Source organism: Xyrauchen texanus, chromosome 29 (assembly GCF_025860055.1).
Source record: "Xyrauchen texanus isolate HMW12.3.18 chromosome 29, RBS_HiC_50CHRs, whole genome shotgun sequence".
In the NCBI taxonomy this organism is placed as follows: Eukaryota; Metazoa; Chordata; class Actinopteri; order Cypriniformes; family Catostomidae; genus Xyrauchen; species Xyrauchen texanus.
This window is the reverse complement of record NC_068304.1, coordinates 29,367,322-29,382,890: the sequence shown is the minus strand read 5'-3', so window position 1 is coordinate 29,382,890 and position 15,569 is coordinate 29,367,322. Positions and strand designations below refer to the sequence as shown.

At 39.5% G+C, this 15,569-nt stretch overlaps 1 protein-coding gene across 1 annotated transcript; it reads left to right on the top strand.

Moving 5' to 3' along the window:
- Positions 1-10,598: 10,598 nt before the first annotated feature.
- On the top strand, positions 10,599-15,285 carry rap2b (RAP2B, member of RAS oncogene family). The gene has a single exon (XM_052097663.1). It carries the CDS (start codon positions 10,880-10,882, stop codon positions 11,429-11,431), a length of 552 nt encoding a protein of 183 aa, XP_051953623.1. The 5' UTR covers positions 10,599-10,879; the 3' UTR covers positions 11,432-15,285.
- The last annotated feature ends 284 nt before the right edge of the window (positions 15,286-15,569 follow it).

Genomic DNA, 15,569 nt, shown 5'->3' with positions numbered 1-15,569 from the left:
TCATTACTAGATGATTGAGATAACATTCCTTGCAACAGTGAGGGTTTGTTTGTCCCATAACAACTCTTCCTTTAAAGTCTGTCTCTCTGTGATCATAAGTGTGATTTGCATGAAAGCAAATCTTGTTGATGTAAAAAATGACAAACCAGACATCCCCAGAAAAACTATTTTGTGATTGGTAAAAAAGTAAACAAACTAGGTGGCATAAGCCATTTCATTTCTAGTTCTATATGTATCCTAAACAGTGTAAAATGCAAGAAACAAATGCAAGAAAACAAAGGGAATTTGGAAAACTACGGATTTAAATATGTGCCATTGGGAACTTCAATTTTAGGACTTGAATGTGAACATATTTACCAGGAGTGGTGGTGATCAGAAAGAAGCTGGTTCAAGCCCCACAGCCACCACCATTGTGTCCTTGAGCAAGGCACTTAACTCCAGGTTGCTCCAGGGGAATTGTCCCTGTAATAATAGCTCTGTAAGTCGCTTTGGATAAAAGCGTCTGACAAATGCATAAATGTATATGTAAATGTATAAGAGATGTCATAACTTGAAACTGAATTTTCAGCTTTGAACTTGAATTACATCAAACTTGAAATTCAGTTGTATTCAGATTTGGGATATATTCAGATTCAAGATTTGTATTCAGATTTGGGTAAATTTGACATAGTCATCCGGGGCACTCAGGAAGAACAATCAAGCCTGATCAATCATAATGTAGCTCACAGTTAAAATTTGAAGAGGAAGGGTCCACTGTGAAATGCCAACGTGGGATCACAGCTGAACGAGAGCCACCATCTCTCTCTAGCATATGTTACTTATTCTGCCCTGATGCAAACTTCAGACATAATTAGTGTGATTGTTAAACAGGCTGTTTGATGTATTCAATAAATATTTATAAGATCAATGTTTGCTACAGGTTCCAAAAGGCAATTCGCTAATGTTTGCTGTGTTTCACGATCCAACCACCTTCTGTGTAAACTCCTTGTGCCCCACCTGTCGGCTGGCCATCCCCACCTTCTTCTGGGAGGAGACAGGAGGGGAAAAACAACAACAACAAAAACAGGCAAGGGAAAGGCCAACACGGAGCAACAGCAAGAGAGAGAGAGAGAGGAGAGAGAGAAAAAGAAACTCACTCAACGGTTCTCTGATGCACTGTCGCGTGGTCCTCGATCACTCCTCCACCCTCTCAGGAGGACGACTGCCGCTCCTCCCCGGGCAGACCAGAGTCAAACCTCCAACCCCCAGCAGACAGAACGCCCCTCTGCATTTCTGGTGGCCCGTGGGGACACTCCGCCACCCCTCGCAGCGGCTCTACCACTCCAGGCGGTCAGGGAGTCGATTCCCTCCTCCCCTCATGGACGCCGGTCTTCCCTCGACCCTTCCGCGTTTCTGCTTGCCGGCAGGGCACTCCTCCGCCCCTAGCAGCGGCTCCATCGGTGGTCGGGGAGTCCAGTCCCTCCTCGCCTCACAGACAGCGGCCATTCCCCGTGTCCGGGCAGTCGGGCAACTCTGTCCCCCGGTGGATGGCGGCGGCACTCCCCTGGGTGGATGGCAGTGTCAAGCACTCTACGACGGGCATCCCTCCTCCCTAAAGGGTTAATGGGAAAGGAGGATGCCGAGAACCGGCTTGACAATATAAATAAAGTTTAATGATAAACTTAAACAAAAACACACAAACTTAAACACATACCGGGCAGCTGCCTGTTGTTTTCTCTCTCTCTCGAACTGCCATCTCTGGTCGCCTTTATCCATCGCTCACCTCATCAGGCTGATTGGGGTCAGAGTGTACGTCATTCCGGCCCGGCCCCGCCCTCCTCCGTGCTACAGTCAGAAATCTGATGACTGATAAACAATTATTTAATGCATTTAACAGCCAATTTACAAATCACACTAATTATGTCTAGAGTTTGCATCAGGGCAGAACAAGTAACTTATGCTAGAGAAAGGTGGTGGCTCTTATTCAACCATGATCCCACATTGGCACTATTTCACAGTGGACCCTTAGTCTTCCAAATGTGAACTGTGAGCTATGTTGTGATTGTTCAAGAAGGAGTTTGATTACATGCAGGCTTGATTGCTCTTTCTGAGTGCCCCGGATGTCTTCATCAAATTTACCCGAATCTGAACCTGAAATCAGAACCTGAATTTATAGAACCTGAATCAGTGTATTAAAAATATTTTATCTGAACTGTACGATCTGAATTCGTACCACGTACATCTAAATTTCAAGTTGAATTCAAGTTCAAACTGCAAATTCAAGTTCAAGTTAATATGTTCAAAGTCCTCAAATTAAAATTCAAGTCCCAATGGCACATATTTCATTCCATAGTAAACAACATTACCGATCAGAAAGGAAATAATTTGGATCACATTGCAACAACAGTAATCATTGCACATAGAGGAAACAATTGAAAGTTGAGCTGAGCTTGGCTCAATGCTTACAGAACCCTGTGCACTCTAACAGTGTTTTGTAATCTTAATGCTCTTAAACTTAATCTCCATCTACTCCCTATTTCCATCTCCACTGACTTCTCCATTATCACCATATGAGAGGATGATCAGGAAACACTTTTGTGAGATGAATTATTGCCTAATGTCTTACGTTTGTAAAGCTTTTAGTTACATCAAAGCCTTCATGCACTAATGAGGGTGCAAGGGACCAAGACCATCTTGTGCTGTGTGCTTCTACTCTACTTTTTCTGAAGGGTGTAAATGCTGTAATTTGACAATATGATTATCCATCTTCAAACTTGACGCTATACAGAACAAGAGACAAGGCACATGCAGACAGTAATGGGTAAGAACTCAAAAAAGTAATCCACTACAGATACACTACTTCTATAAAATTTTAATTAGATTACAGATTACTTCATGAGGAAATTAATCAGAATACTAATTACTTTACTTTTAAGTTACTTGCTAAAACACATTTCACAGTGTTTTCCACTAAATAAATGTAAAATAATTTCTATATTTTATTCATTTTCATTGTCGTACATTAGTCATATCACTTAGAACCTCACGTTTCTCCCATAAATGACTCGTCAGGGGGGAATATGCCCTTCAGCTGTCAAAGAAACACATACAGATAAAAAAATGAACATAATTCATCTTTTAAAAGTATTCTACAAAAATAATTAAACTGTCCTTTATAAATATGTTTAATTAAAGGTGCACTCAGTAACTTTTTGTTTGTGTCATCTTGGACATACAGTGACACCTAGTGGTGTGGATGCAGCATCATTCAAAATTAATAGTTTTCAGTTACAGATGCCAGTGTAGAATTTCACTATTCACAATCAGCCATGATCAAATTAATCCAAGATTGAAAGTGTCCAATAACAAGACGGTTACCGATATTAAGCGAGTAGTATTCAGCTGATCATGCGATACTATGTAGTAGCTTTAATAAGGTTACTGATTTGACAAGTCCTCATCTCACGTGAGAGGTCATGATTTTTTACATATGTTTCAAAATTACAATTAATTTAATTAGGAGTAAAACTTTTTTAATGGAGAAAAAATTACTGAGTGCACCTTTAAGTAATATGCTTAAAAGTAACTAATTTAATTGAAAGTCTGTAAATGTAATCTGATTACAAGAACTTAAAATGAAGTGTGTTACATCACGTTTTACTAAATAAGTAATTAGATTACAGAAACAAAAGACTTTGTCATCAGATTACACCCAACATTACAAAGGGGACCAAACGTCTAAACATGGAAATGAACAGAAAGTTTTAAGATTTTAAAGAGTAAGATGTTTTAATATTCAGCACTTTTTAGGCCACTTATCAAATCTAAGCAAATCTATGACCATGATCGTGTTAACTACTTTGTACAAAAGGTCAGATTTCCTTGCTTCCACTGAAGCACACAAGATGCTTTTTGAAACATCCTCAAATCATACTGGAATAACACGGATTGTCAGGTGTTGAAGGAACTTGAAAAGTCAGTCCCATCTTGGTTGCATGCTGTCATTAAAGCAAAAAGGTCATGTACATTTTGTACATAATTGTGAGCTGATAATACAGTTAGTAATGAAAAATGTAGTGGTAGATTAGATTAGGAATAAAAATGGAGCCATTTTCACTAGTGGTCTTGTGCTTTTGGAACCCACTTTATAGCTCAAACTTAATAGTTTGTGTTATGTGATTATAACAATCCCTACAACTGCCTCCTCCTGCTCCAGTGGTTTGGCTTGACAGCCATTTAACGTGAGAAATAGAGAAATGCTGTTCTTCAGGACCTGAACATATACTCACAGTGATAATGGCCTCGACCCCAGCCCCGTTTCTCTATCCACAGCCTTGCATGTATTATTAATGCCTGTGAAATGTCAGCCATGAAAGGCTGTTATTGTCGGAAGAGTGAAATAGTCTGTGTTCGTTTTCTCTCTCCTCTGTCTCACCATGTCCGGCTGTTCAGATGCTCAACGGTTCACAACAATTATGTAGCTGTGAGGTGCGGCCAGTTCAAATCCCTTAACAGTGCTTTGACAGATTCAGTCTGGTTTGTGACTGGAGAACTGTGCAGAAGAAATAAAGCAGCTCTTTTGTATTCATTCTGTTGAGACTACATTAACTTCAGCCATTCGCCTTGAAAAAAAAAAACACATTCAGCAGTTAATTGAATTACAGGGCTACAATAGATTGTCAGTGTGTCAAACTACAATGAATTAATCAGAGTGAGAATCAGAGTTTTAAATTTCTAGTTCTTCTACATTTTCAAAACCAAGATGTTTATATAAAGCAGAAACACAGAAAAAACCAACACACCCACAAATGACAGCATTTATGACAACTGAAGCATGCAGGACATGTGTCAGACTTCTGTAGAAATTCATATCAAAGCACACATCAACAAATTCACACACAGGAATGTTATGCTACACTTGTTATTTAATCATGTTAACTGACTAATCTGCACTGATAAAGTAATTAATCAGTTTTTAATTAAAAAAAAAAATTAATTAAACTATTGGCTTTCTAAATTCTATCATCCCTTTTATGAACACTCAGGAAAATGTAGTTGAACTAAATAAATGGAAAAAAAAAAAAAAAAAAACATTTATTTATTGAAATCATCATTTACTCAGCCACATGTTGTTCCTAGCCCATATAGCTTTCTTTCCTCTGTGTCACACAAAAGGCAGAATGTTCCCAGTCATATCATTCACTTTCATTGCATCTTTTTCTGTATACAGTAAAAATGAAAGCTGACTGAGGCTAACGTTTTGCAAAACATTTCCTTTCGTATTCCAATTGAGGAAAATACTGTATGTCATACATGAGCTAGGGAGATTTACTTCAGAATGATGCTTTACTCTGTATTAGTGCAGTAAATAGGCCATGCAGCACGATGTAAAAACTGACATAAATACATTCTAGACCTTTCTGTGACGATTACTTTCTCAAGCAATAAATTAGCCAGTCTGTCTGTTCCCTGAGTCATTTCATGTTTTTAACCAGAGGCGGGAATATGAGTTTATTTAATGCTGCCCTCTTGTGGTTAACTGGCGACACATCCATTTGTGACAAATCAAAGACAGGTATTTTTGTTTATTTTTATACGATCTGTCATCTCTTGACACACACACACACACACACACACACACACACACACACAGTTGTGTTTCCATGTTTTATGGGGACTTTCCATAGACATAATGGTTTTTATACTGTACAAACTTTATATTCTATCCCCTAAACCTAACCCTACCCCTAAACCTAACCCTCACAGAAAACTTTCTGCATTTTTACATTTTCAAAAAACATAATTTAGTATGATTTATAAGCTGGTTTCCTCATGGGGACCAACAAAATGTCCCCACAAGGTCAAAAATTTCGGGTTTTACTATCCTTATGGGGACATTTGGTCCCCACAAAGTGATAAATACACGCTCACACACACACACACACACACACACACACACACACACACACACACACACACACACACACACACACATATTTAAAGAACCATCATTAATTTAATTAAACGTATTAAGTGTGAATTTAAAATTACTGGCATTCTACTCGATCAATTAGCCCTCGGTCAATTCTCCACTCCACCACTAGAAAGCTCTACAGCTTTTGCAATCACTGCTGTTTTACAATCGTATACAGAATTCGAATATAACAGAAATATAATCAGATATCACTTTCCATACTTCTAATTTAAAACGAAGACACTATGTTTTCTAGACTGAAACTTCTTTAGAGTGATCTATAATTGCAATTATTACATTAAAATAAAATTGAACAAATAATAGAGTTTCCTCTTCCCCGCTCAGGTAAATTGTGATTACCTTTACTTAAATGTTGCATACACAATGTATTTAAAAAATAGAAACCCTATGTCTCACAAAAACATGAAGTGAAATCTACATTTGCATTTTAATGTCGACAAAAAAAAAAAAAAGAAAATCTCTTTATATTTTAGGCTATCTAGCTTCAGGGGTTTCTTTACTTATTAATATTTGATTAGTCCCACAACGCACTTGCGTGAAAACACCCTGAATCTTCTTATCAGGGCCAAGAGAATGATTAAAAATCAGGCAGAAAATATGTAAGCTACATTCTGCAAAGCAGTACACGTAATTAATGAAATTTAATTTGCGTTCAGGCCAAATGGAGGGTACTCAAACTGTATTTTTGTTTAACCCTCGTTTGGCTGGATGAGTATGATCGATATGATTCATCTGTCTGTGATAAGTGTGAGAATATATATATACAACAGTTAGTACTGGTCCTCGAATCTGTTTGGACGAGAGACGTTCCATGAGAACTGATGGTTTGACACCATCAGCACTCTGACGCTTCACTGTGTGTATCACTCAGCTTGTGTTCGTGCTGTTCTAAACTAAAGTGTAAGAGTAGTGCATATGTGTTAAGAGATATGGTTTGTCTTTTTTTATATATATATTACATATGTTAGCCAGCAGGTGGTGGCAAACGTACATTTCTGTGTGTAATAAGAGCCAGTTAGTTGATGTGAAGTGAATCTGCATAAGCCAGTGTCAAAACATGTCAAACATGTCAAAACAGCTCTTCGTGATCACTTACTACATTTACTACACTACACTACTAAAGCTAGGAAATTGCTTCAGCATTACAGCTCATCACAGCTGAGAGACATAACAGCCTGATTACTAAAATTGCGGACATTGCAGTTTCTCTAGCGATCAACTCTTGTGCACCGGCTACCACGAAATAGGGAGAAATATCCCCGATTGGATGTTATTTTTCCACTGAGAAAGCTGATCTTCAGAAAGTTGACATCATCTCTGCTTGGGTGTGGCAACAGGTGATCGCACACTCTCTCTCTCTCTATTCTCTCTCTCTCTCTCTCTCTCTCTCTCTCTCTCTATATATATATATAAATACAGTATCTCACAAAAGTGAGTGCACCCCTCACATTTTTGTAAATATTTGATTATATCTTTTCATGTGACAACACTGAAGAAATGACACTTTGCTACAATGTAAAGTAGTGAGTGTGCAGCTTGTATAACACTGTAAATTTGTTGTCCCCTCAAAATAACTCAACACACAGCCATTAATGTCTAAACCTCTGGCAACAAAAGTGAGTACCCCCTAAGTGAAAATGTCCAAATTGGGCCCAAAGTGTCAATATTTTGTGTGGCCACCATTATTTTCCAGCACTCTTGGGCATGGAGTTCACCAGAGCTTCACAGGTTGCCACTGGAGTCCTCTTCCACTCCTCCATGACGACATCACAGAGCTGGTGGATGTTAGAGACCTTGTGCTCCTCCACCTTCCATTTGAGGATGCTCCACAGATGCTCAATAGGGTTTAGGTCTAAAGACATGCTTGGCCAGTCCATCATATTCACCCTCAGCTTCTTTAGCAAGGCAGTTGTCTTCTAGGAGGTGTGTTTGGGGTCGTTATCATGCTGGAATACTGCCCTGTGGCCCAGTCTCTGAAGGGAGGGGATCATGCTCTGCTTCAGTATGTACATGTTGGCATTCATGTTTCCCTCAATGAACTGTAGCTCCCCAGTGCCAGCAGCACTCATGCAGCCCCAGACCATGACACTCCCACCACCATGCTTGACAATAGGCAAGACACACTTGTCTTTGTACTCCTCACCTGGTTTCCGCCACACACGCTTGACACCATCTGAACCAAATAAGTTTATCTTTGTCTCATCAGACCACAGGACATGGTTCCAGTAATCCATGTCCTTAGTCCACTTGTCTTCAGCAAACTGTTTGCGGGCTTTCTTATGCATCATCTTTAGAAGAGGCTTCCTTCTGGGACGACAGCCATGTAGACCAATTTGATGCAGTGTGCGGCGTATGGTCTGAGCACTGACAGGCTGACCCCCACCCCTTCAACCTCTGCAGAAATGCACTCATATGCACTCATACATCTATTTCCCAAAGACAACCTCTTGATATGACGCTGAGCATGTGCACTCAACTTCTTTGGTCTACCATGGCGAGGCCTGTTTTGAGTTTAACTTGTCCTGTTAAACCGCTGTATGGTCTTTGCCACCATGCTGCAGCTCAGTGTCAGGGTCTTGGCAATCTTCTTATAGCCTAGGCCATCTTTATGTAGAGCAATAATTCTTTTTTCCAGATCCTCAGAGAGTTCTTTGCCATGAGGTGCCATGTTGAACTTCCAGTGACCAGTTTGAGGGAGTGTGAGAGCGATGACACCAAATTTAACACACCTGCTCCCCATTCACACCTGAGACCTTGTAACACTAACGAATCACATGACACCGGGAAGGGAAAATGGCTAATTGGGCCCAATTTGGACATTTCCACTTAGAGGTATACTCACTTTTGTTGCCAGCGGTTTAGACATTAATGGCTGTGTGTTGAGTTATTTTGAGGGGACAGCAAATTTACACTGTTATACAAACTGTACACTCACTACTTTACATTATACCAAAGTGTCATTTCTTCAGTGTAGTCACATGAAAAGATATAATCAAATTTTAACAAGAATGTGAGGGGTGTACTCACTTTTGTGAGATACTGTATATATATATATATATATATCACACACACATCCATCCTTATTTATCCAATAACTTGTTCGAAACAGCACAAGCCGTGATACTATTTCTGAAGTGACATTTTTTAATTTCTAACAGAGGTTTGGACACATCATTTGATTTGAACCTACGGCACTCAGCCTGCGGCCGAATCACAGCAGTGCTGATGTAGGGCCATATCGAACTCTTGCTTGTGTGATATTGCTCAAATTTATATATATAAAAAACAATATGGTGTTTTAAAATCAAACAGTTGGCTTGGCTATATAATAATTAATTCAATAATTGGGATTGTACTAAAGCCAAAATAAATTATTAAAATATATACTGGAAAATGTTTACTTTTTTGCACACTTTTAGAATAATACTACAAACCATACACAAACCTAAAGAAAACATTTTCAATTAATTTGTTATCTTTGGAAAGTAGAATTAAACAGAAAAATGTCACATTAAAAAAATTCACTCATTACATTTTCAGCAGACCCCCTAGCACCCCTTTGCTAACCCCTGGGGGTCCCCAGACCCCAGTTTGAAAATCCCTGGCATAGCCTTTCAGGTTTGATGTGCTAAATGGAACAGTGTCTTTAATAAAAGTGATTAGTGATGTTCTTTAAAGGTGTGATCCTTGTTTTCTTAACCTCACAATCTGGATGGTCTTTTATACCCCACAGTCGGCCTGTTTGTTCAATCCACATTAATAATGTGGCCTCCTGTAGCAATCAATGAAAACAAAAGACACTTGCTGGTGTACATGACAGTGGTTCAAAGACAGCTTCAATGAGAACTTGAGTTGATTATTTGGCCGCCTACCTGTTAGTGATAAATTATGCACAGCATAATTGAATTTCCCTCACTGTCTGGAGTTCCTGAACCCAGACGTCATTGACAAACATCCCAACTCTGTGTAAAGGTGTGCAGTATGAATACTGTGTAATATTGATTTCTACCTCTGCTGGTATTTACAATCATATGCTGATGTTAGTACAATTTTGTTCAGATCACTGTTTGATACGGAGATATTTATGGGGCTGACTGTGGTTGTGTTTTACCCTAGGGCAGCCGAGTGTAGGATGATAATTAATACACTGTACCCAGAGTTGAAATTGATTTCAGATTGGCTGAGCCTATGGCACACTGGGGAACTAGTGATGGCGAATAGAGATGTACCCAAGAGCATGTTAAAGCATCAACTTTGTTATTATTAATAATAATAATTAATAATAATAAATTAAATTAAATATGTCGCAACTCTGAATAGCCTATAGTGACTTATTAATGACCCACCCTGGCCATTCAGCTCTGCTTTTTTTTTTCAAACACTCCACGTCCGTTATATAATTATATTATATCAGTTAACGATTAACTTAAAATAAATCGATTCTCGCTCTGGCCAGAGTCAACCATGACTCATCAGTTGCGATACGCATTTTTTCTTTTTTACCTAGGCGTGGTACCCACTATAAAATAAAACTTTTTGCGGCCGTTGAAACAAGACTTGACTGTGCCTTTAAGAAGCTCGTTATTGGTGACGCGAGGACGTGACGCCCAGTGGACTGTGGGCAGGAAGAGTGCGCGCGTGCGCGTGTTTGAGTTCGCGACAGGAGCACAGACACCGCACAGGGTCCAACATGATCCGTTTCTAATGCTGGGGCACGGTCAGAATCAAGCCCCTTCTCACCCCAGAACACAGATCGTGCAGCAGCAACCCCACCCGAACCCGGAGATCGGGCTGGATTCAGGTGGCGCGCGGAAGGACGGCGGATTGAAAACAGCAGGGCGGCTCAAAGCGGGTGCACGCGCGTTTTAGAAGAGAGAGAGAAAGACTGCCTGTGCATTAAGAGCCATGAGAGAATACAAAGTGGTCGTGTTGGGATCCGGCGGCGTGGGAAAATCGGCGTTGACCGTGCAGTTTGTCACCGGGTCGTTCATCGAGAAGTACGATCCGACGATAGAGGATTTTTACCGCAAGGAGATCGAGGTGGACTCGTCGCCCTCGGTGCTGGAGATCCTGGACACGGCAGGGACTGAGCAGTTCGCCTCCATGCGCGATCTGTACATCAAGAACGGCCAGGGCTTTATACTTGTTTACAGTCTGGTCAACCAGCAGAGCTTCCAAGACATCAAACCCATGCGGGATCAGATCATCCGCGTTAAACGGTACGAGAGAGTGCCCATGATCTTGGTGGGGAATAAGGTGGATCTGGAGGGAGAGAGGGAAGTCTCTTCCGGGGAAGGCAAAGCCCTGGCGGATGAGTGGAATTGCCCGTTTATGGAAACTTCTGCCAAAAATAAAGGCTCGGTCGACGAACTGTTCGCAGAGATTGTCAGACAAATGAACTATGCTTCGGCGCCAAACGGAGACGACCAGTGCTGCTCGTCTTGTGTTATTCTTTAAAAAGAAATGCATTTATTACTATTTTTCTTGTTAGCCATGGTGAGTGAGCCACACGTGAATAATGCCTACGCAAGATAAAAAAGAGATCTAACATGTTTGCTCAAGGACATAAACACCCACACATCGCTTATATCTGGTGTTAACTGTCATCAGTATTCCTATAAAGTGTCCTACCATGTCTTGCACCGACAGAAGAATATTGAAACCAGTGTTTACATAACAGAATACTTGAATGTTCTGGGATCTAGATAAACCCACACATTAAAATCACAGGCACTTGATTTTTTCTCCCTCAGACATAGTCGCAAGGTGCCTAGCTGTGTGGAATTGTCTTTTGCAACAACAACAAAAAACGAGCGGTAGTAATTCATTAGTATTTTGTTTTTGAGGTGTGTTGCAGGACTGTACTGGCCTTGGCTTTTTTTTTTTTTTTTGTTCCTCGAGGGGAGGAGGAGACCCCCTGGTATAGTGGATGACTATTCAGGAATTTTGCTAGAGTTGGGAGTATCTCTGCAGCACACTGAATGCACACCATTGATGTCAATACATGTGGCTGATCGACGCCCGTTTCGGCTTGCACTCATAACTGGAACTTAAACCCCAAGACGTGGACAGCTGAGACACGGACGTTTCTAAAAAAAGGAGTTTAGCGGGGAAATTTGTATATTTTACATGCTGCACATGATTTGGGTTGAAGGAGCGGGTGTACTTGGCAAACCGCGTTGTGAATCTTTCTAAGTATTGCGTCATTTTTTGTTTTTGTTTTAGTTTGCCGGTGGATGACGTCACAAAACATTTTCACGTGCCACTTCAAATCCCCCCTCCCTTTACCGTGCGCGAGGACTTTACTGTTGTGACGTGACGACGTCGGAGTTTACGTCATTGCGTCGAGTGCCTTCCCAAAAGCTGTTCACGAGTTTAGTGCCAACGTGCAAGGGTCTGCAAAGAGTCTCAGTTCATGGCAATCCACTAAGTACTTAACTGTTACACTTTGCTTATTGTTTTGGGGGTTAACACATTTTAAAAGGACTATTTTTAACGGAATGGCAGATCTCTCATTTCATTTTTTTTTTTTTTTAAATAGGCTTTTGAGTAAAAGTCTGTTTGGCTCTTTTCTTGAAACTGGTCTAGGTTTGGCCAAATATAGTTTTGAAACACAGGTACTGCAGCCACCAGACTCAAAACAACAAACCACTGTCTCTCCAAACAAGTTAGATCAGATCTTTTTGTTATTTTGTTTTTAACAAATGTGATGTACCATTGAAATTCTAATCCGATTGTACGTATAATTTCAGACTAGCATTTTTACAGCTGTCTGATTGTTTTAAAAGAAAGACTTTTAATACAAATGGCATTTAAAAAAAAAAAGCATCCACAGTGTTCGTTCTCCTTTTGTATGGTCATATTCAGGTATGGGAATATTTAAAAATCTCAACGTGTGGTGAATGTCCTCGGGTATCTACTGCAGTCGCAAATTAGCTGCAAATCTACACACCTTTCCCATGTACTGCTGTTTCTCAGATTGCGTGAGTAAGCAAAGAACCTTGAGCAACTTCCAATTATGCTAATTTGTGATATTACTCTGATTGATGGGTCCAGTCTCTTGGGACTGACCTTGTCTAATGACATTTGAGGAAACTAAACAAATAGGGTGCGTTTGTGTAGCATTTGGATGGGACTTGGTTATGAACACTCAAGGGTGGAGTTACAGTAATGGGGTCATGTAGCAGAAGTCGTGTCATGTGACCTGGGCATGCTTTGAGGTGAAGGAGGAGTGTCACATTCCACAGCTGCATTCTAGACTGTATATATGATATATTGGCCAGTGTGTAGGAATTGAGATAACTTCCAAGACTCTCGCATAGGAGTGGAATTATTTTTACTTTGATTTTTTGTTAAGCATGGGCTAAACTAGATGTCCAAAATGTTTGGTCAGAGTTAAGAAATAGTATCAAGTTTGTTTTTTTTTAGCAGTATTTGAGATGAGGCTAAGCCTTGGCACATAATTAAATATGTGTGAAGCATTCATATACTTCATTCCTGTTGAGATTGGTTATTCTATTACTGTCTTTGCTTAAACCTCAGGAATTTAAGGTAAAAGTGGCAGTTGTGTGCGTATCATCTTTAGTCAGAAGTTTTCTTGCTTTGTGGGGTTGGATAACTTTTTATATGTGTTTGCTACTTGAGACTGTGGTAGATGAAACAATTTTATGTTTTCTAAAAAAACAAAAGTCTGTTGTGTTTACCCATGCAAAACTCGTCGCTAGGGCTGCACGATTTATTGAAATAAGATTGAAATCACTATATCACCTTGTGCAATTATTAAACCGCAAAGGGCTACAAATCTATTAAGGAAATAAATACTCTGCTGCTTGCTTCAAAGTTTATGCGCACTGCTCTGTCCTGCCAGGATTGTGTTGGTAGAGCATTATTACAGTGTTTTCAGAGTGGTTCTGTGCTCCAGAACTCCATCTTGTGCTCCGAGTAAATAACAGATGTGCTAAGTTTGGTTCTGTTTTTCTTACGGGCTCCGGGCGTGTTATATTCAAAGCGCTCCAGAATCACTTACATTTCACTTGCATAATTTCATACATGTGTGGCAGCTACAAGTATACAAATACAAATAAGACACCCCATGGCACTGGGTTTTTGTGGACCATGGAGGAGAAAACCTTAAAATGAGGAGCATGTTATACAGCTGTTGTGAATTCAGCAACACGCGGAATCACTTCCTGCATTATTCCACCAAAATAAAAATGTGACAGATTGTAACACTTTGGTTTAACTGGACTGCAGAGCAATGCCCAGTACAAGTTAAGAGTTTATCACAGAAATATATTACTATTGTATAGTAATATTAATAATACAAATTATATTATAATATTACTATTCAAGTTCAAGGGGTTCAAAAAATAATGATGACGAATAGGCTGTGATTCTTATCACAAAGTGCTAAAAACAGGTACAACGTGAAAACCTTTTCTCTCTTTGTTTCACATTTATTTATTTATTTTTAAAGAGGACTTAATTGTAAACCCTCAAAGGGGTTTGTATAATGGTGATTTCAAATTGTCGGCATTACCGTAATTTACAAATTACGACTTGTTAAAGCCTAAATTTAGCGACTAAATTTGGGCCAAAAGTGATGCCTTTCTATTTTTTTGTTTTTCTTAATATCGCAGTTCAAGTCGAAATCACAATATTTTTTAAATAATCGCAATTTACTTTTTCAGATTATGCAGTCCTACTCGGCGATGCAATCCTAAGTTGTTGTGGGTGGTTTTTGGGATGTTGCTAGGGCATTCTGAGTGGCTGTTAGCTTGTTGTTATGTGGTTGCTTGGTGGATGCTTGCAAAGTCAAAAGATCCCACCCCCAAGTCTGTATATCTTTTCTGTATACGGCTCAGGTTCCTCCTTTTAATGCAAGTCTATGGGATTCAGACCAGATTGTTTAGAAATGTGATGGCACACATCTCATCAAGCCACATGTTTTGAGGTATAATTCATGTAATGCAATAGTGACTACAAATAAATATTGTGCACTTTAAGTCTAAAGAGTGTGAGCTCAGAAACGCTATGTTGGTCAGTGGTATGCTAACATTTATCCTGCATTTTGGGAATCAATATTTTAGATTGGAAAAAATTATGCCTGTTTGCACTATTAATTTCCATAGACCAGAGGTGCCCAAACATTTTCTTATGAAGCCAAAATTCAGACTTGATTTTGCATTATATCAAGGTGAATTATATAAAAATATTCAAGTTGCCCTGGTTCCCCTACTTTATGATTTTATATATATATATATATAGAGAGAGAGAGATAATATAAACATTACACTGCAATCTGCTTAAATTATGCAATAAAGAGATTGGACATTTTTTTCGTCTTGTCATATCTGGCAAGTTGGGGTAATCACAGTCCCTGGTTTGGGCATCTTTGCCATAGACCGTTCAATAATGGTCCGTGTTTTTTTGCCAAGATTTTGCCAAGATAGTGAAACTTTCACTTCCTTGACAGTTTGCCTGTGTGTGTGTGTGTGTGTTTATATGTATATAAATATTCTCTCTGACTAACAGTGTGTTATTGTCAGCTGATTTGACCAGTTAGTGTCTGTGACTGAGCAGTCACAGGTCTTCT

Excerpts from the sequence above, each read along its gene's own strand:
- rap2b (XM_052097663.1), top strand. The coding sequence starts at position 10,880 with ATGAGAGAATACAAAGTGGTCGTGTTGGGATCCGGCGGCGTGGGAAAA.